Source organism: Aethalodelphis obliquidens, unplaced genomic scaffold, assembly GCF_003676395.1.
Source record: "Aethalodelphis obliquidens isolate GAN/ISIS:26980383/991018 unplaced genomic scaffold, ASM367639v1 scaffold53, whole genome shotgun sequence".
NCBI lineage: Eukaryota > Metazoa > Chordata > Mammalia > Artiodactyla > Delphinidae > Aethalodelphis > Aethalodelphis obliquidens.
Genome location: NW_020837997.1, coordinates 13,256,697 through 13,274,860, shown reverse-complemented (window position 1 = coordinate 13,274,860; position 18,164 = coordinate 13,256,697). Strand labels below are relative to the sequence as shown.

The 18,164-nt window shown below is 58.3% G+C and overlaps 2 protein-coding genes and 1 long non-coding RNA gene across 7 annotated transcripts in view; 2 read left to right on the top strand and 1 right to left on the bottom strand.

Annotated features, from left to right (window-relative positions):
* Window positions 1-336: 336 nt before the first annotated feature.
* TIMM13 (translocase of inner mitochondrial membrane 13) overlaps window positions 337-18,164 on the top strand; it is a 22,322-nt gene continuing 4,494 nt past the window's right edge. For 3 of the 5 annotated variants that reach the window (XR_003428424.1, XM_027085698.1, XM_027085700.1), the window contains exons 1-2: window positions 337-536; window positions 620-688. Coding sequence is in view for 4 of the 5 variants with exons in the window: in XM_027085698.1 (XP_026941499.1) it covers window positions 417-536; window positions 620-688 (189 nt within the window). In the remaining variant the exon portion in view is untranslated. Of the gene's footprint in view, window positions 537-619; window positions 689-864; window positions 1,539-18,164 lie in introns of those variants that run through there. The other 2 variants (XM_027085699.1, XM_027085701.1) reach the window with 2 other exon arrangements.
* TMPRSS9 (transmembrane serine protease 9) overlaps window positions 12,530-18,164 on the bottom strand; it is a 30,234-nt gene continuing 24,599 nt past the window's right edge. Inside the window, exons 14-18 of the mRNA XM_027085691.1 lie at window positions 16,585-16,981; window positions 14,378-14,549; window positions 13,446-13,711; window positions 13,172-13,308; window positions 12,530-12,691 (exon numbers count right to left, since the gene is read on the bottom strand). Coding sequence (XP_026941492.1) covers window positions 12,530-12,691; window positions 13,172-13,308; window positions 13,446-13,711; window positions 14,378-14,549; window positions 16,585-16,981 — 1,134 coding nt within the window. The remainder of the gene's footprint in view (window positions 12,692-13,171; window positions 13,309-13,445; window positions 13,712-14,377; window positions 14,550-16,584; window positions 16,982-18,164) is intronic.
* LOC113608801 (uncharacterized) lies at window positions 13,705-17,205 on the top strand. The gene is made up of 2 exons (XR_003428425.1): window positions 13,705-16,533; window positions 17,033-17,205. It is a non-coding gene; the product is annotated as an uncharacterized LOC113608801 (long non-coding RNA).

The window sequence follows — 18,164 nt, the reverse complement described above, 5'->3', positions numbered from 1 at the left end:
GCTGGAGCCCCAGCCCCTAGTGAAGCGGGTGTCTTAGGATCCTACCCTCTGGTCCCGCGGCCCCCTAGTTTTCTGCATTCTTTTCCCACCTGATGCACTGCCACTCCACAGTGCTTTTGGTCACGTGACGCCCTGGTTTAGCACGGAGGGACCCTTGGCGGGGCGGAGCCTGAGCGCGGAGGGGCGGGCCTCTGGCCCCGTGTCCCTCCCTTCTCCCCGGAGTCCTACACGGGAAACCGACTCTGGTCCGCCCTTGTCTGCGCATGCGCGGGAGGCCCCGCGCGGCCTTATTGGAGCTGTAGTCCCGCCCGCCAGCGCATTCGGACGCCATTTCCCGTGGGGCCCTGCGGTGTCCGACTTCCGGCGTGGGTGCAGGTGGGCACACGCTGCCGCTGTCCGGTTGACTTTGCGGAGCCATGGAGGGTGGCTTCGGCTCGGATTTCGGGAGCTCCGGCGGCGGGAAGCTGGACCCTGGGCTTATCATGGAGCAGGTGAAAGTGCAGATCGCCGTGGCCAACGCGCAAGAGCTGCTGCAGGTCCGGGGCGGGGGCGGGGGGCCGAGGGTGGCGGGGGCCGCCGGGGGCCGGCGTCGCAACTGAGGGCTCGCGTGTCCCCACAGAGGATGACGGACAAGTGCTTCCGGAAGTGCATCGGGAAGCCGGGGGGCTCCCTGGACAATTCGGAGCAGGTAAACGCGGGGGGCCGGCGGGGTCGCGGGCCCGGACCCGGCGGGGAGGTCTCTGCGCATGCACGCGGACTAACTGGGCGACGCGATGGGGCCGCGGCGCGTGCGCAATCCGCTGCCGGGGTGGGGGGGCGCTGGCCGCGGTCCAGACCTGAGCCGTGCGCCCTCCCCGTCCCCAGAAGTGCATCGCCATGTGCATGGACCGCTACATGGACGCCTGGAACACCGTGTCCCGTGCCTATAACTCGCGGCTGCAGCGGGAACGAGCCAACATGTGACCGCGACGCGCCAGCAGGCCACCCCCCAGCCTTGCCCTGGTCCCGGACCCATTTCCGTAAATGCTGTTTGTGAGGCGGGGGCCAGCCTGTGCGTACTGCCTGCCAGAAGTTTATGAGAACGGGATTGGTGCTGGGACAACTGGGACTCTTCCCGGCCCCTCCGCCTACGTGCACGCGTGTTAGTGGGTGTAGCTTGGGTCTTGGGAGAGCCCTGGCCCCGCTGCCACCTCCCCTTGTGCGCCTGTTACCGAATTAAGTCCTGTGGACCCTGCTGGGGCCGCAGCAGAGTTGACATAGCACGAGTATTATTCAGTGGCCGAATAAATGGAACAGCGGGAGCTAAGTTCACAGCTGAACTTCTCACCCACCTGGCGAGGAGGATTTAATTTTAAAGGGAGGAGTGAGGTTAATGATTGGGAGGTACACGCATTAGCCTACTGGGGAAGGGGCAAGGCTTTTTTGAGGGAGTTGGGGGGGAGGACACCGTTTTTATCCTGTTTCGGTCTTTAATGTACTGGCCTCTGGTAGGTGTGTCATTTAATATGTTAATATAGTAAAATCAACACATAATGAGGTTCAGGGTCTGTTGGAGGTTGGATTTGCCGCCATCTTGGTCCCAGCTGGTTCCACTTGTTTTTTCCTTTGTGCGTGTGGCTTCGTCTCTTATCTCTGGACCCTTTAACTTACAGATTTATGTTCACTCCTGCTGAAGGTGTGGCGGGGAGGGTGGCAGGTTTTGAGCAAAGACCTGGCTTAGATCTGGCAACAAAATGCCCCCTTCCCTTGTTGCTGCTCCTCGTTCTTGAGGGGGCACTGAAGGGCGGAGGTTTGATTGCTGAAGCTGCTTTTTGCCGAACGTGGGTGTAGTTTTTTTCTGGATTTCTGACTAACCTAAAGTAAGTTTGATCGTCACCAAGATGCAGTCCCAGTTGCTTGTATTCTTGTGTTAGTATCATCTGAAGTTTGATGGTTTCAAGCCATTTACTAACGAAGTTGACAAGGCGGTCAAGGAGACAAGGCCCGAAGGTGAGCCGGTGTATGATAGCAGTTAGTGGGCCAAGCAGCGGAAGAAGCCAGTTCAGCTGCGGGGGCTCTGCGTGACTATATCCCAGATGGAGCCTGGTTCTTGACCTTGTGGTTTTGTTTTTTTTTTTTTGTGGTCCACGGGCCTCTCACTGCTGTGGCCTCTCCCATTGCGGAGCACAGGCTCCGGACGCGCAGGCTCAGCGGCCATGGCTTACGTGGCCAACCGCTCCGCGGCATGAGGGATCTTCCCGGACCGGGCCACGAACCCGTGTTCCCTGCATCGGCAGGCGGACTCTCAACCACTGCGCCACCAGGGAAGCCCTAATTTTCCTTTTTTATTTTTTTAAAATTTTTTTCGCAGTACGTGGGCCTCTCCCTGTTGTGGCCTCTCCCTTTGCAGAGCACAGGCTCCGGACGCGCAGGCCCAGCGGCCATGGTTCACAGGCCCAGCCGCTCCACGGTATGTGGGATCTTCCCAGACCCGGGCACCAACCCGTGTCCCCCGCGTAACCTTGTGTGTTACATCTATGTAACCACTGGGCTTGTTCATAGATCTCTTTTATGTTGACTTCAGTCTGACCAGAGTTATCGACGTACATGCAGCAGGTTTTATTCAAAACTGCGCAGACTCCCCTTTGCTCAGCCAGGAGATAGTCAAGGGCTAGCCTATTGTCGAGAACAACGTTTGCTAGTGAGTCTAGAGGAGTACGGGGTCCTTATAAGGCAACCTCCGTGATTTTAGACGAATTCTCAAGGGCCGGTGTGAGATCTTTTTTTTTTTTTTTAATTTATTTATTTTTGGCTGAGTTGGGTCTTCACTGCAGTGCGTGGGCTTCTCATCTTGGTGGTTTCTCTTGTTGTGGAGCACGGGCTCAGTAGTTGTGGCTTGCGGGCTCCAGAGCGCAGGCTCAGTAGTTGTGGCGCACGGGCTTAGTTGCTCCACGGCATGTGGGATCTTCCCGGACCAGGGATCGAACCCGGGTACTCTGCATTGGTAGGCGGAATATTAACCACTGCGCCACCAGGGTAGTCCCCTGGTGTGAGATCTTGTAGAGTGATTTCATGGTATGTGAGACCTCCCCAGGGGGCCACCAGTCGGAGAGCTATCCCTGCCCCTGCCAGAATGAGTCCCATTGTCCTTTGATCTCAGGGCTAGGTGATACCGATGTTATGAATGGTTATACCTAGGTTCCTAGAACTTGGCCGGCCTAGTGTGCATTGTTTCATAAATTGGGCATTATTTAAGCAAGGAGAGGCTAGAGCCCACCCCAGAGAAGGGAAGGAGTTGGGGTTGTTCTGATGGGGCAATTGGTTTATTCTCGGGCCACAAAGGAACCAGGTACCCAGGGGGAGCGCATGCCTAGCACACTTCTGAGGAATTGAACCACCTCCCTAAGTGGCTAGCCCAAGAGGGGGTTCCCTTGCAGTGTGAGGGGAGAGGCCCACCTGCGTAGCAGGGGTCATGGGGGGTTCTTGACTAGTGGCTTTTCCCCAGGCCTCAGCAGGGCCCCACGCTAAACCCGAGACAACTGGCGTCTTCCCTCCCCCATAAGTGCATCTCCCGTCTGGTCCCTGTGTGTATTCGTTGAGTGGGTGCAGAGGGCACCAGTGGGTGAGATTTCCATAGGAGTCAATCCCGCGGCACTGAAATTGTGGAGTAATGGAAGAAGCAGTGCTCAGAGTCCGGAGCAGCCCCAGGGCATTACTGCAAGCTTCTCCCTTTGGTGGGGGCTGCTGACATGGGCAGTGGCCGCAGGACCGCACTTTGGAGTGAGTGCTTTGTATTTGCTGGAGATGTTAATTTCAGGGATGAGCGCCAAGCAGGAAAGCTGCGTTCAAGAGGGGTAGGTTTAGCAGGTCCGTGAGCCAAGGTGAGAGTGGTGCTGTCATTCTTAGGGGCAAAATGCAACACCTTTCATCCACAGGCATCACCCTGTGGGTGGGGGTGACAGACCAGCACTGGGATAGAGTCTGTCCACAGGCTGTAATCCCCGAGAAATGGACTACTGCCTTAAGCTCTCGTTTCATGTGGACAATTATAAGGGACAGGCTTAGCCAGCTGCTAAGCCTGTCCACCACATTACTTATCTACCCGTAAGTTCTTCCTTTTGAAAAGTAACTTAAGGGCTATAACAGGTTCACAGGTGTATGGAGTGGGTGGCTCAGTAACTTCTTCCTCAGGTGTGGGAGCTGCCTTCACTGTGGTATGGTGGGTCCACGGGGCTGTGCCATGTAATTGTCAGGCAGTCTGAGTGGTCAAGATCACTAGCTAACCTGTCCACTTGGGGTCTAACTGGTCTTGTGGTTTTCCAGCCTTCTGGGTTCTCAAATAAACCCAATCCCCAGGGGAGAAACGGTGGAAAGTGATGTCAGAAAGGGAAGGCAGTTCCGGATCCCTGTAGGCGTGTAAAGCTTTGCTTATTTCCCCTTTCTGCAAGGTGTATTTCAGTCGCTTCATATCCCTCAGGTTGGTCTTGGAGCCAGGTCCTTCAGGAATGGGCCTCCAGTACATGAGCTCATACGGACTCAACCTGAGCTTTCCTTTGGGGGCTATTTGCATTCTTTTTTTTTTTTTTTTTTAATTTATAAATTCATTTATTTTGGGCTGCGTTGGGTCCTCGTTGCTGCGTGCGGGCTTTCTCTAGTTCTGGCGAGCGGGGGCTGCTCTTCGTTGCTGTGTGCGGGCTTCTCATTGCGGTGGCTTCTCTTGTTGCAGAGCACAGGCTCTAGGCACACGGGCTTCAGTAGTTGTGGCACGTGGGCTCAGTAGTTGTGGCTCTTGGGCTCTAGAGCGCGGGCTCAGTAGTTGTGGCGCACGGGCTTAGTTGCTTCGCGGCATGTGGGATCTTCCCGGACCAGGGCTCAAACCCGTGTCCCCTGCATTGGCAGGCGGGTTCTTAACCACTGCGCCACCAGGGAAGTCCGCTATTTGCGTTCTGAAAGGTGCTGTGGGGAGAAGGGACATCCAGGGTTGATAAGTGTCTGAGCCTAGTTTCTCTAAGTTTCTTTTCTTTTTTTTTTTTTGCGGTACACGGGGCTCTCACTGTTGTGGCCTCTCCCGTTGCAGAGCACAGGCTCCGGACGCACAGGCTCAGCGACCATGGCTCACGGGCCCAGCCGCTCCGCGGCACGTCGGATCTTCCCGGACCAGGGCACGAACCCACGTCCCCTGCATTGGCAGGCGGACTCTCAACCACTGCGCCACCAGGGAAGCCCTCTAAGTTTCTTTTGAGGGTTTGATTTGTTCTACTTTTCTTGAGGACTCTGGTGTCCAAGTGGAGTATAAACCCCATGTAATTCCTAGAGCTCTAGAGAGTCCCTTAGTAATTTGGGAAACAAAGGCAGGCACACTGTCACTCGGGATGGACTTGGGGAGCCCAAACCGAGGGATTATTTCCTTGAGCAGGGCCTAGGAGACCTCCAGGGCAGTCTTGGTTCAGGTGGGAAACACCTCGATCCGGCCGGGGAAGGTGGCAGTCACAGCCGGTAGGAGTCTGGAATTTCCTCGTGCCTGGGGCGTTACTATAAAACCAGCTGGCCAGTCCTGACCTGGACACGTGCCTTCATATTGGGTGGCGGTCGCTGCCTAAGTGTTGGGATTATTCCGGAGGCAGATAGGGCACGCTTCATCCCCGTTTAAGGAGATGGCGGAGATTGGGGGTAGTCGTGGACTTGATGAGCCATTGATACAGGCCTCCTGCCCATAACGTGTGCTCGGGCCAGCTTCCCTGGTGGCCTGCAGTGCAGAGGCCGGCGGGAGGAGCCGTCACCCCGGGTATCCTGGGCTTTTAAAGCAGCCGCATCCCAAAGCCTTTTCCCTCTCCTTCGGGGGGCGGATGGGAGTTAGCGCCTGGGGGCCCCGGCAGGAGTGGCATCAGAGCTGTCCCCAGCCTCTGCTGCTTGTTTAGCTGCCCTGTCTGCCCCGTTGTCTCCTCTTATATTCCTGCTTCTCTCTTTTGATGGCTTCTGCGGTGAATGCCTGCTGCTTCCACAGGCAGGAGTGTAGTCTCCAGCGGCTACATCATGTCTCCCTCATTCTTCATCTGTTTGTGCCCTGAGGTCAGCGTTCCCCTCCCCCTCCACATGGCCCCATGAGCGTGTAGGCATTGACGGCTTTCCTTTCCCCGGCTCTAGTGCCCCGATTAGGACAGTTAATCCGGGCAGTTAACGGGGCCCTCTGGGCAGAGCGGCCAGAGGGCAGAGCTCTAGCCTGCACCCCTTGAGCGATGGAAACCACCACGTCCTGCCTTTCGTGTCCCATCTTTCATAAAGCTCCTCCCGTGGGTGAGCCACTCTGAGGCTGCATTCTCTCTAGGGGAGCTCTTCAGGTCAGGCCGACGGGGGTAACCCTGTTCCATAGCTTTCTCACGACCACGGGTTAATCTGGGGCCTGGCTGAGGTAGCAGGGGGGCAGGGTGAGGACGCCACAGGGCCTCAGTCACAGACGTGTTGTCTAGAAGTGCGGCTTGGACTTGCAGGGTTATGAGGGGCTGGAGGGAGTACCAGATGGTCAGGGCCTGTCCAAAGGTTAATTTGTCAGCCTCTCTGAAGAGCTGAGAAGTACCAGCTCCAGCCCGTGAGCACGGGGGACACCCTTTAGCTACGACCTGGAGTCAGAGGTCCCAGTTTTGTGAAAGCTCCCCTGGGGCAGTTCCTCCTCTCTCATGTACATACAGATGGAGGGGACCGCGGGGAAGGCGGGTGTGGCTCTCACGAGACAGCTTTTCAGTTCCAGGAGTGCCCGGTCACGATTGGGGGTCCACCCCAAAAGTCAGGGTTCTTCCCTTTTAATTGTTCATGCCAGGGCTTAGCAGTTAAGCCAAAGCTGGGAATCCCTATACAAGCATCCCCAGGAAACCCCGGAGCTGCTTTCCCTTACTAGGGGTGCCTGCCGTCTGGCACATCAGCCCCTTCCTCTCCTTAGATGGCGCCCTGTGCCCCTTTTCTACTATAAATCTTAAGTGTTCTACCCGCTGGAGGGGGAGCTGGGCTCTTTCCTTTGAAACTTCCTGTCCTCTCTCCGCCAGATGATTGAAGGCGTTAGCTGTGTTACAGGCTGTTTGGTGGGGCTGGTGATAGGAGTGTCGTCCGCATGCTGAAGTACAGTTCCCTGTTCTAACTCGAGCTCACCACGATCTTCAGGGCGGAGCCACCCAGCACAGTTGTTTCTTCGTGCTGTCAGGGTTCCTGCCTTTTGATTGCAAAATCTTAATGAGATTTTGGGGTTAGGGGCACACAGAGAAGGCATCTGTTAAGTCTTAACAGAGTACCAGGTCCTCTCAGGGTTTTGGGTAGAGTAATGGGTACGGCTTTCGCACCACAGGGTGAATCTCCTCCGTAGCTTCATTTATGGCCCAGGGGTCCTGAACTGGCTGGTATCTCCCATTCGGCTCCTTTACCGGCAGAATAGAAGGGTTGCTAGGGCACTGGCAGGGTCTGAGAAGCCCTTGCTTGAGTGGGCTTTGTGCCCACCAGCGCTTCTTTGCTTAAGTGGTGTTGCTCTGGGTGATTGTGGCCGGGTCGCACCTTGATTAGGACCAAGCGGTGCCCTCCCGGCTCTGCCCACAGTGTTGCAGGACTCTACAGAGGGATTAACCCCCTTAAGGATAATGGGGCCATTTAAAAAAATAATGAATTAATTTATTTATTTGGCTGCACCGGGTCTTAGTTGTGGCACGCAGGATCCTCCTTGCGGCACGCGGGATCTTTCATGGTGGTGCATGGGCTCAGTAGTTGCGGCGCACGGGCTTAGTTGCCCCATGGCACGTGGGATCTTAGTTCCCCGACCAGGGATGGAACCCAGGCCCCCTGCATTGGAGCGTGGAGCCTTACCCCCTGGGCCACTATTTTTGGCCGAGAGCAGTAACACTAGGGCTGCAGAACAGAAGCGGGTCTTAGGTGTTTCAGTGGTAAGGTTTTTGTCTCAGGTAAAGTGTAGCTGCCAATCTGTATAGTAGGTCCCTTCCTGTTAGAGGAATTGGGCGTTTCGGGACATAGAAAAATGAGATGACGTTCTCTGTTCCAAACCACGCTCAAAAGGGCTCTATAAAATTACGCTCCTGTGGCTCCCCGTCCACTCCCATCCTTGTACATTTTTCTTCGGTCATCCTGCCTTGTTGGATGCTCAGGACTGAGTAGGTAGCCCGCGTGTGACTAGAATGTCAACGGTTCTCCCCGCGACGGTCAGGGTCAGCCGAGGCTCCTTCAGGGAGCCCCTGGGCCCCTTCAGCCCTCTTCTTCTTCCCCTTGTGGAACCAGTGAGGGTGGGCCAGGACACCGTGGTCCCCTTGGCTTCCTTCCGAGACCTTTGGGGCACCCCCTTCCAGTGGCTCTGCTCCAGGCACTGTGCACCCTGTATTGGCCCTGAGCCCCGCTCTCCACTGTGGGTGTGGTCTTCGAAACCCTGGCGACTCATGGATGTCACGGGGTCCCTTCGGTGGTGGGGAGGAGGGAGCACCATCACAGGGCCGCTGGTGACCCTGAGTCACGGAAGCCAGAATACTGCCAGTTGGTTCTGCTCGTCTGCCTGCCTCAGCAAACGCCCGCAGATCCCGGTTCTTGAAGCCCCGAAATGCTGGCTCCAGCCCTGGGAAGGGGGCCTGGGGGCCTTGTCTCCAACTTCTGTCGTTTTCTCCTCGTGTCCGGGCGCTCTGGGAAGTGGAATGGGCCTTGAGAACGGCCTGCCCTGCCCCTGACCCCAGGCTCACGTCCGCGTACACGCCGGCACTCCTGAGGCATTCCAGGAAAGCCGGGGTTGGGGGGGGTGGGTCTCCCTTCTGCCCCGGATGATCCCTGAACCCTAGTCCCGTTTATGGGTTTCTTCTTTGCCGGATGAATGCCCTTCACAGTCACACCCCTGAAACGCGTGAGGTGCTGCCGGCCGTTTTCCTCTCAGCAGCCCCACCCAGGGTCCGTGCTGGGAACGGCCTGGATTCCAGGCGGGTGTAGAGCGTGTCCTGCATTATTTTGATGGGTCTCATCAGCTTCCTCCCTTGCACTAGTTACAATCAGTGCCCTCTCTTCCCCGGAGAATAAGATGTTCAGGAGGGTTTGGACAGCCGCCAAGTGGGGAAGTGGGTGTGAATATTCCCTGGACTAAATTAAGGACTCCCTTGGGGTATCCTTCAAACCCTTGGATCTATCCTTCCAGTTATGTAGATCTGGGAAGACAAGGGTACGTACATATGGTCATACTGCCCCCTCCTCTGGGGACCTCCTGAAGGGGGAATAGCCCACTGATTCCAAAGGGCTGGTACTGAACGCGGCTATGGGTGTGCAGTGGACTGATCCGCGAGGGAGCTGTGGAGAGATGGAGGTGGGAGAGTCAGGAAGGGGGCAGCAGGTAGGGGGTGGTGGATTGGGGGGAGTAGAAGGCATCAGGGAACCAGGAGAGGTAGGGGTAGATGACTCAGGAGTCTCAGGTGAACTGTCAGAAGGGGAGTAGCTGCCCTTGGTGGAGGGAGGAGGTCACGAGGACCCTCAGGCTGAGACTCCAATACCAGAAGAGAGATTAGAAGTAACCTCGCGTTTTGGGGTGTTTTTTAATTAATTAATTTATTTTTGGTCGTGTTGGGTCTTCATTGCTGTGCCTGGGCTTTCTCTAGTTGCGACGAGCGGGCTTCTCATTGCAGTGGCTTCTCGTTGCGGAGCACGGGCTCTACGTGCACGGCTTCAGTAGTTGTGGCACATGGGCTCAGTAGTTGTGGCTCGCGGGCTCTAGAGCGCAGGCTCGGTAGTTGTGGCACACGGGTTTAGTTGCTCCGCGGCATGTGGGATCCCCCTGGACCAGGGCTCGAACCCGTGTCCCCTGCCTTGGCAGGTGGATTCTTAACCACTGTGCCACCAGGGAAGTCTGCTATTTGCATTTTGAAAAGTGCTGTGGGGAGAAGGGAGTTCCAGGGTTGGTAAGTGTATGGATCCCACACCAAGAGGTCTCGGTGCTCTAACTGAAACCTGAACCAGTATGCTTAGGGGCTGGAAGGGGAGGCGCCCTCTGAGAGGGCCTTGGTTACACGGCCTCCTTTTAATTCAGCGAGTTGACATTCCCAGACCCATTGTGGGGCTGTAGGAGATACTCAGTGTAGGTGGGTGCTTTCAGCCACCAGTCCCTGGAGATGGGGTGAAGGCGGAGTAGGAATTGGAGGTTCTCTCTCCAATCAGGCGAATTGCCCGCAGGGCCTCCCTGGCAGGCAAGGAGGTCTGTTCAAAGAGGGCGTGTCCCTGCTCGGTGACAGGTAACCAGGCAGGGAGGCCGAGTGCCCATCTGGCATGTATCCAATTTTCTCTACTCTCAGCCACAAGGACCCAAGGCCTTTGAACAATGTGGAGGTCCTCTTCCTTCCCCAGCCAGGCAAAGTGATTTTCCTGAAATATGGCAAAAACAAGATTTTTAAAGGGTTTGTGTCTCAGAGGAGGGATCCCTAGGGACCTGCGATGGAGGGTAGCGGGGAGAGACCTGCCTGAGAGAGATGTGGACCCTGCCCGGGATGGCCAGTTAGGGCAAGAGGAAGCAACACAAGATGTGCTCTTGGGTTTCCGAGTAGAGCCTAGAGGTGGGAACTCTGCAGCGGTGGGGCTGAGTGTTCTACTGCGTGCTTCCAGTTGGCAGCGGGCCTGGCGCTCACCTACCCTGGTCCACGACCAACGCACCCTTTCACGAGAGTGTGTTTGGTGGCGAGCGCCCTAGTGGCCTGTAGGCACTCAGCCTGTACCTGTGGTTGCGGCACGTACTACTTCCAAGAGCACTAGGACAGGCAAGGCCACACAGATCAGAGCCTGACGCTTCCCTGCGCCGAGAACAGAGACTAGGGCGCACATCACACACGTATGAAACAAGGAGGTGTTCTTGCCACGCCATGGCGTCTGGAGGGCTTCCTGTCCAGTCCAGTCCCCTTGCCAGGAACCAGTCAAACTGGGAACCAGTTGTGCGATCTCGCCTCTCCCCTTGCCAGGGGGTCGGCTCTATTTAGATGACCAACTGATCAGTCCAGTCCTCTAGACTGAGGTCTGTCTCCAAGGAGACGACCAGGATCCTTTCCCTTAACTTGCCAACCCTCACAGCCAAACCTCGGCCGGAGCGGGGTCAGCGCCCAGCCCGTGTCAGGTGTCCCCTGGGCACTGCCCCGATCTGTAGCAAGCGTCCTTGCTGTAGATACGCAGCGCGGGGGACACTCCACTTGATCCTTGGCTGCTTTTAGATCTCAGACTAAATTCAGTAGTCCTCACTGGCCCAGAGGTTCAGAACTGGGGCAAACTGCCCAGTTATTTAGCTGACCTTGTCAGCCCCGGGTCAGGGAGTTCAGCCCTGAGTTACAGGACGGAATGGGCCCCACGTTGGGTGCCAAAATTTGTTCCCGAATTGAATCGTATGGACCCGCTCGCCTGGCCAAGGCTGGCTGCCTCGGGATGGGGGTGGCGTCCTTTTTCCATTCGAGTTCGGGAGTGGGTGAATGAGGAAGCAGAAGCTGACATGCGCAAGCTTTATTCAGTGGCCAGAGACTGGAGAAGCGGGAGCTAAGTTCACAGACGAACTTTTTGCCCCCCTGGTGAGGGGGATTTAATTTTAAAGGGAGGAGGAGTGAGGCTAATGCTGGGGACCCATAGGCAGTAGTCTGCGGGGGAGGGGCAGGGCTTCTCCGAGGGAGTGGGGGGGTCACCCTCTTTTTATCCTGTTTTGATCCTTAATACCTGGTCTTGGCTGCCGGTAGGTGTGTCATTTAATATGCTCATGTAGTCAAATCAGCGTATAACGAGACTTGGTCTGTTGGAGGTCAGATTTGTCGCCATCTTGGTCCCAGTGGTTCCGTTTGGTTTTTTTCTTTGTGTGTGTGTGAGTGTAGCTCTGGACCCTTTAACTTAAAAAGATTGTGTTCACTCCCGCTAAAGGTGGGGGGGTCAGAGGGTCGTGAGCAAGGACGCTTCTAAGGGTCGGGGCCGGAGAGTTGAGCAAAGACCTGGAGCAGCTCTGGCAACACGCTCGGGGCGATCAACCTCATGCCCTGGGCATAGCATCCGGGTTTGGACGAGGGAGTTGTGGCCACACCCCTTCTGAACCGTGACCTCCTGGGGTCACACAAATAGGTGCTGAGTACGGCGCAGAGAACCCTGTGCGTCTCCCCTCTAGGGGCCTCTGTGGGGACTGAGCCTCAGCGCCCCCCTCCCCTTCTTTCCCGAGCACTCCTGGGTTCCCGGGTGACAGGGAGCGTCGGTCACATAAAAGGCAGCCTCGAAGGTGAGGCTGCCCAAGGCTGGGGGTGGCCCTCTCCGGGAAGGCCTCCCCGCCCCCATCTTTCCTCCCACCTCTGGGCCCTGGCTGAGGGGCGGGCAGTCGTCGTTTCTGTGACATGGAGGGCTGAGCCAGCGGGCTGCAGACGGGGGGCTGTGTTTATTGGAACAAAATACGCAGTTAGATTGCACCCCAGTTAACCCACAACCCCTCCACCCCCCGCCTGCCACCTGGACCCCCTCCTCTGGAAGGGTGGCCGGCTGGTTCCTGCCACCTTCGCGTCGCTGGTCCCAGGCCTGGGCAGCCGTTTGGCGGTCACTCTTGGATGTTCTGCCCGATCCAACCTCTCACAGCAGCCACCCGGGTGTAGACGCCTGGGAACTGGGGTCGCCCACAGCCGTAACCCCAGCTGGTGACCCCAGTTAGCACCCACCGGCCAGAGGGCTCCCTGCAGGCAAGGGGTCCCCCAGCGTCACCCTGAGGAAAGGAGAGGAGAGAGGAAAGGAACTCAGAGCAGGCAGTACCTCCCCGGCAGCAGCCAGGGGTGGGCTGGCCTGATCTGCGTGCTCCTGGGCCACCACGGGAGTGTCACCTGGGCTCCCCCGTGACCCCAGCTAGTGGCTTCCTCTGTGAGCCTCACTCGTATTATCTGGGAGATTGGTTCAGTGCTCGGGTGAGCGTTCATCCGCCTGGCAGACATTGGTGGGCACCCGCCTGGCGGTCCAGGAGCAGAACCGGGCCTCAGCCCACAGCCTCTGCCCGGCCTGCTCCTGACCCTCTGAGGGGTGGGGGAGGGTGCAGTGGGGGGAACGCCGGCTTCTTAGGGGTGTCCACGAAGTGGCTGTCCAGTGGAAACTCGGAGACCCAAAAGGTGCCCTGTTTGATCTAACTGAGGAAGCGCACCGCAGGGTGGGGCCTGGCTCGCGGAGCCCCGGTCCAGTTGCACAGTGCGCTCACCGAGCAGCTGTCCACGCCGCCCTGTGGGAAGCCCGCGCACAGCATGCGGCTGCTGATCTGCACCGGGTAGAAGCGGCGGCACGTCTGCTCGCTGAGGAGGCGCACGGCCGCCTTCTGCAGCTGCCGCGCCATCGAGCCTGCGGGCGAGAAGGGACCTGGTGGGCCCGCGCCCTCCCTGCGCCGTTGGGACTCCCGATGGGGGTGCAGGCGGGGTCCTTCCCGACGCCCCCGGACCCTTAACCCTCGGGGGGCGGGGGGGCCCATCCGCGCCTACCTCCCTCGCGCACGGAGCCCCAGCCGGTGATGACGCAGCGCGCGCCGTCGGGGGGCCGAGGCGCGGGCTCGGGCAGGCAGATGGGCCGCACCAGGCGGCTGCGGCGCACGGGCCCCGCCAGCTCCAGCAGCGCCACGTCGTAGTCCAGCGTGTAGAGGTTGTAGAAGGGGTGCTTGTGGATGCGCGCCACGCGCTCCAGCTGCCCCTCAGCGCCGCTCAGGAACGGCGTGCCCAGGAAGGCCGCCCACTGCTTGGGGTCCCCGTAGCTGCGGGACGTCGGGGACAAGCGTCCGCCCGGGTCCCCGCACCCCAGCGCTGCTCGCCCGGGGCTCCCCGGCACCCTGCCCCGCGGGGGCTGCGTCCGCGGTCGGCTGGGGAAACCTCAGATCGGGCACTTGACCTCGGTTGAGTCGTCCCTTTGTCCTAGAACAGCAGGGAGGACGAGGGGGGGGCCCCCCGCGCCTGAACGCGCCCAGCCGGCCCCCAGGCACTGAGGTGACACTACAAGCTGTGTCCATTTCCACCTAATATTACGGCTCTCCCGCCTGCCCACCCGCTGTGAGCTCGGCACCGCGAGGCGCATCCTGAGCTGGGTTTCTCCGTGGAGGGCAGGCCCCTGGCCTGGTCCTCCTACTGCGCACCCTGCCAGGAAGGGGACTCCCCACTGGGTGACCTTTAGGGTGGTGCTAGGGGTGGAGGTGTCCCGCTGGCCCGGAGCCGCCCCGTTTGGTGGGGGTCGGGCACTGGACTTCGCCCCGCTGCCCTGTCTGGCCAGGGGAGGGCTGTGCGGAAGAGGGTATGGCCTGGGGCAGCGGGTGTCGGGAAAGGGCTTTGCAGGCAAAGGCGCGGAGGCGCCACACCCTGAGTTTTTGGGCTACGATTGGGTCCCGGTGAACCACGGACACAGGCCATTCGGGGCGGGCGGGACTCACACGTCAAAGCAGTGCGCTGCCGACAGCAGCCACCTCTCGGCCACCAGCACGGCCCCGCAGCGGTGCTCCCGCCGCCGTAGCCACAGGCTCACCTGCCACGGCCACTCCCCGCGGCCCGCGGCGCTGCCGCCCACGATTCTGGTCAGCGTTGCTGCCGGCGCCAGGCCGCAGTCTGCGGGAGAGGCGGGCATGGGTCGGCGGTCAGACCACGCCTCCTCCACGCAGACCGCCCAGCTTCGCCCCTGCGCGCAGTCCCGGGTAGCGGTGCCTGGGAGCAGGGAGTGGGGTGGGGGACCCACCTCGGGGAAACGCCTTCCCCCAGGGACCCTGGGCCTGGCGCTTGGTCCTACAAACGAGCCTCTTCAGGGCTTTTCTCGGATAATGCATTTAAGTTTGGTTCCTGTAACCTCCAGCTGGGGGCCAGGCCAGCATCCCCTGTCGCTCCCCACTCCTCCCAGGCCTCTTTCAGGCCCCTAGGAGCCAAGTTCCCTGCTGCCCCAGGGCCTTTGCACACCCCAGCTGCTTCCCAGGAGGCCCTGCCTGGTCTCACCAGCTCCTGCACTGGCTGGTCTTCCTGGATGCCCTGTCAGGGGCTCTTTACCTGGGTCTAGTGACCCAGTGTCCTTCCCAGGGTAGTCCCTCCGTCCTGTGACACCCTTCCCCACCTGCAGCACAGGGTGCACCCTCGGAACACAAGAGTAGGAAGACCAAACGGGTAGCTCCGAGGAGTGCTGCAGGGACCGCCGTCGGCACCCGGGGCGGGGGCGGGGGGGGGGGAGCGCGCGCTCAGGTACACATCTGATAATTCCCACAGGCTGTTTTCCAGCTCCACAGCCAGTGCCCCCTCCCCAGCCCTGTCTCCCACCAGCCAGCCGCCTCCCCTGCCCTCCATGGTCGGGGAAGGCCCTCCTGTCCCCACACCGAACAATGTGTGCCGTGTCAGGAACCCTCCTCCACCTCCTGGCCCCCACGTTGAGAACTGTAGCTACGGGAAAAGGAAGAATCACCAGGCTGGAGGCCCGACCCAGAGACAGCCGGCTGCAGAGTTAACAAGAACCCGTATTTCTCCCAAGGACACGGTGCAGCCGTAAAGTATCAAAACGCCCCCTCCTCTGAGTATCCCTGCTGGACGGGCAGGGGCAGCGAGTTCCCCTTGCGCCTGGAGGATCTCAGTCACAGAGACTGTGCCCCGATTTCCAGCCCAGTCCAGCACCTCAGCTGAGGGGTCTCTGGACTCGACTTTCTTGTGGTACCCGGAGAGGCACCATGTCCAGACCCCTGGCACGTGGTCTGCTTTGCTCTGAGCCGGTCAAACTCCGCTTCCTCTCAGCGTCCCCTCCAGCCCCCTGCCCCGGATCCCACAGCGCCTGCCTCTCCCTCTGGTGAGCCGCCCCTTGGTTCTTTGGTGTGCGCTGCCTTGCTGCAGCGAGCCCGTAACCCTGACTTTGTGGGTGCAGGTCTGTATCTGGGGACTTGGGGTGACTGGGCCAGCCTCTGTGTGAATGTGGGGGGCGACGAAGGGCGGGGAACAGAAGCCGGGCCCCGTTCTAAGCTTGGTGCCCGGGACACTGTGGACGGCATCTATCTGAGGCATAGGAACTTGCCTACATTAGATGGGGCCTTACTTCTGACCCAGAAATAGGGCGGTTTCCTATGGTTCTGATGAACATTTAATAAAAATGAACTCCACATCTCAGACGCAAGCTCAGGGCCACGTTCTCTGTCTCATCTGTCAGCCAGTTACTGCCCTGTTGTACCCCCCTTAGGCCTGTGGGACCAGCCGTTAACGTGTGCATCTGCCCTGTCAGTGCCGGGTCCCTGCCGTCGGGGCCTACGATGGTCTGACTTGTGTCCCCTCCAAAATTCGTAAGTGGAAGCCCCTGACCCCCAGAACCTCAGGATGGGACTTTTGGAGATGGGGCCTTTAAAGAGACGATTAAAGTAAAATGAGGTTCGGGTGGCCCTAATCTAGCATGACTGGTGTCCGTATAATAAGAGGAGATTAGGACACAGACACCCACAGAGGGGAGACCACATGAGGATGCGGGGAGAAGATGGCCGTCCTCACACCGAGGAGAGAGGCCTCAGAGGACTCCAGCCCTGCCGACACCATCTCCACCCCCCAGACTGGGACGCTGTGACAGCAGCCCTAGCAGGTGACACAGGATTCCCGCCACCCACCCACGTCACTCCATTTCTCTGGGTACCTGGTAGCTGGGAGCCCACAGTGGTCTCCGTGGCGTGTGGAGGTGGCGTCTGTCCCCTAGTGGTGGTGGTCATGGCTGTGGTGGTCCTGTTGGCAGGTTGGCTGGTCACCCTGCTGGTGGCCCAGGGGGTGGGTCTGCTGGCCACGACCCCCAGGACCGTGAGGCCAGCCGTCGTCCTGGCAGGGTGACTGCTGGTGGGCGTCCTCGTGGTGGACGGCGGGGGCGTGGAGAGGGAGTGGGAGGACATGATGGCGAGGATCCAGCCCTTCAGCCGGGTGATGCGGGTGTACACGCCTGGCTTCTTGGCCTGAGCACAGCCGATGCCCCAGCTCACAATCCCTGCCAGATAGAACACGCCAGGCGTCTCCTCACAGGCCAGGGGTCCCCCAGAGTCACCCTGAAAAGGAAGGACAGAGGGCCACTGACCATACCGGCACCCTCTCTGCAGAGGCACCGCCAGGCGCTCCCGTGCTGCCACGAGTGGGAGAAACAACTCAGCAGAGCTGGACACGCACAGGACCTCAGCAGGACGGGCCTCACGCCCGCGTGGGGCTGTGAGACCTTGTGTGACCTTGAGCAAGTCACCTCTCTCTGAGCCAGGATTGCTCTTACTTTTGCATTGGAAACAAAACAAAACAGCAGAAAACCCTAAAGAAAAGAACTCTCCTGGGCAAGAATATACAATGGGAAAAAGACAGTCTCTTCAGCAAGTGGTGTTGGGAAGGCAGGACAGCCGCATGTAGATCAGTGAAGTTAGAACACACCCTCACGCCATGCACAAAAATAAACTCAGAATGGCTTAAAGACTTAAATGTAAGCCGTGACACTGTAAAACACCTAGGAGAGAGCATAGGCAAAACATTCACTGACATAAATCGCGCCGACGTTTTCTTAGGTCAGTCTCCCAAGGCAATAGAAATAAAAGCAAAAATAAACAAATGGGACCTAATCAAACTTACAAGTTTTTGCACAGCAAAAGAAACCATAAAAAAAAAAAGAAAAAAAAAAAGAAAAGACAACCTACGGAATGGGAGAAAATACTTGCAAGCGATGCAACCGACAAGGGCTTACTCTCCAAAATATACAAACACCTCATACAACTCAACAACAAAAAACCAAACCACCCAATCGAAAAACGGGCAGAAGATCTAAGCAGACATTTCTCTAAAGAAGACATACAGATGGCCAACAGGCACATGAGACGATGCTCAACGTCACTAATTATTACAGAAATGCAAATCGAAACTACAATGAGGTACCACCTCATGCTGAGAAAAGGGAACCCTCCTACACTGTTGGTGGGAATGTAAGTTGGTGCAGCCACTGTGGAGAACAGTGTGGAGGTTCCTTAAAAAACTGCAAGTAGGGACTTCCCTGGCGGTCCAGTGGTTAGGACTCCATGCTTCCACTACAGGGGGCATGGGTTCGATCCCTGGTCGGGGAACTAAGATCCCGCATGCTGTGCGGCGCAGCCCCAAAAAAACTAAAAATAGAGTTGCCATATGATCCATCAATCTCACTCCTGGGCATATATCTGGAAAAGACAAAAAATTTAATTCAGGGCTTCCCTGGTGGCGCAG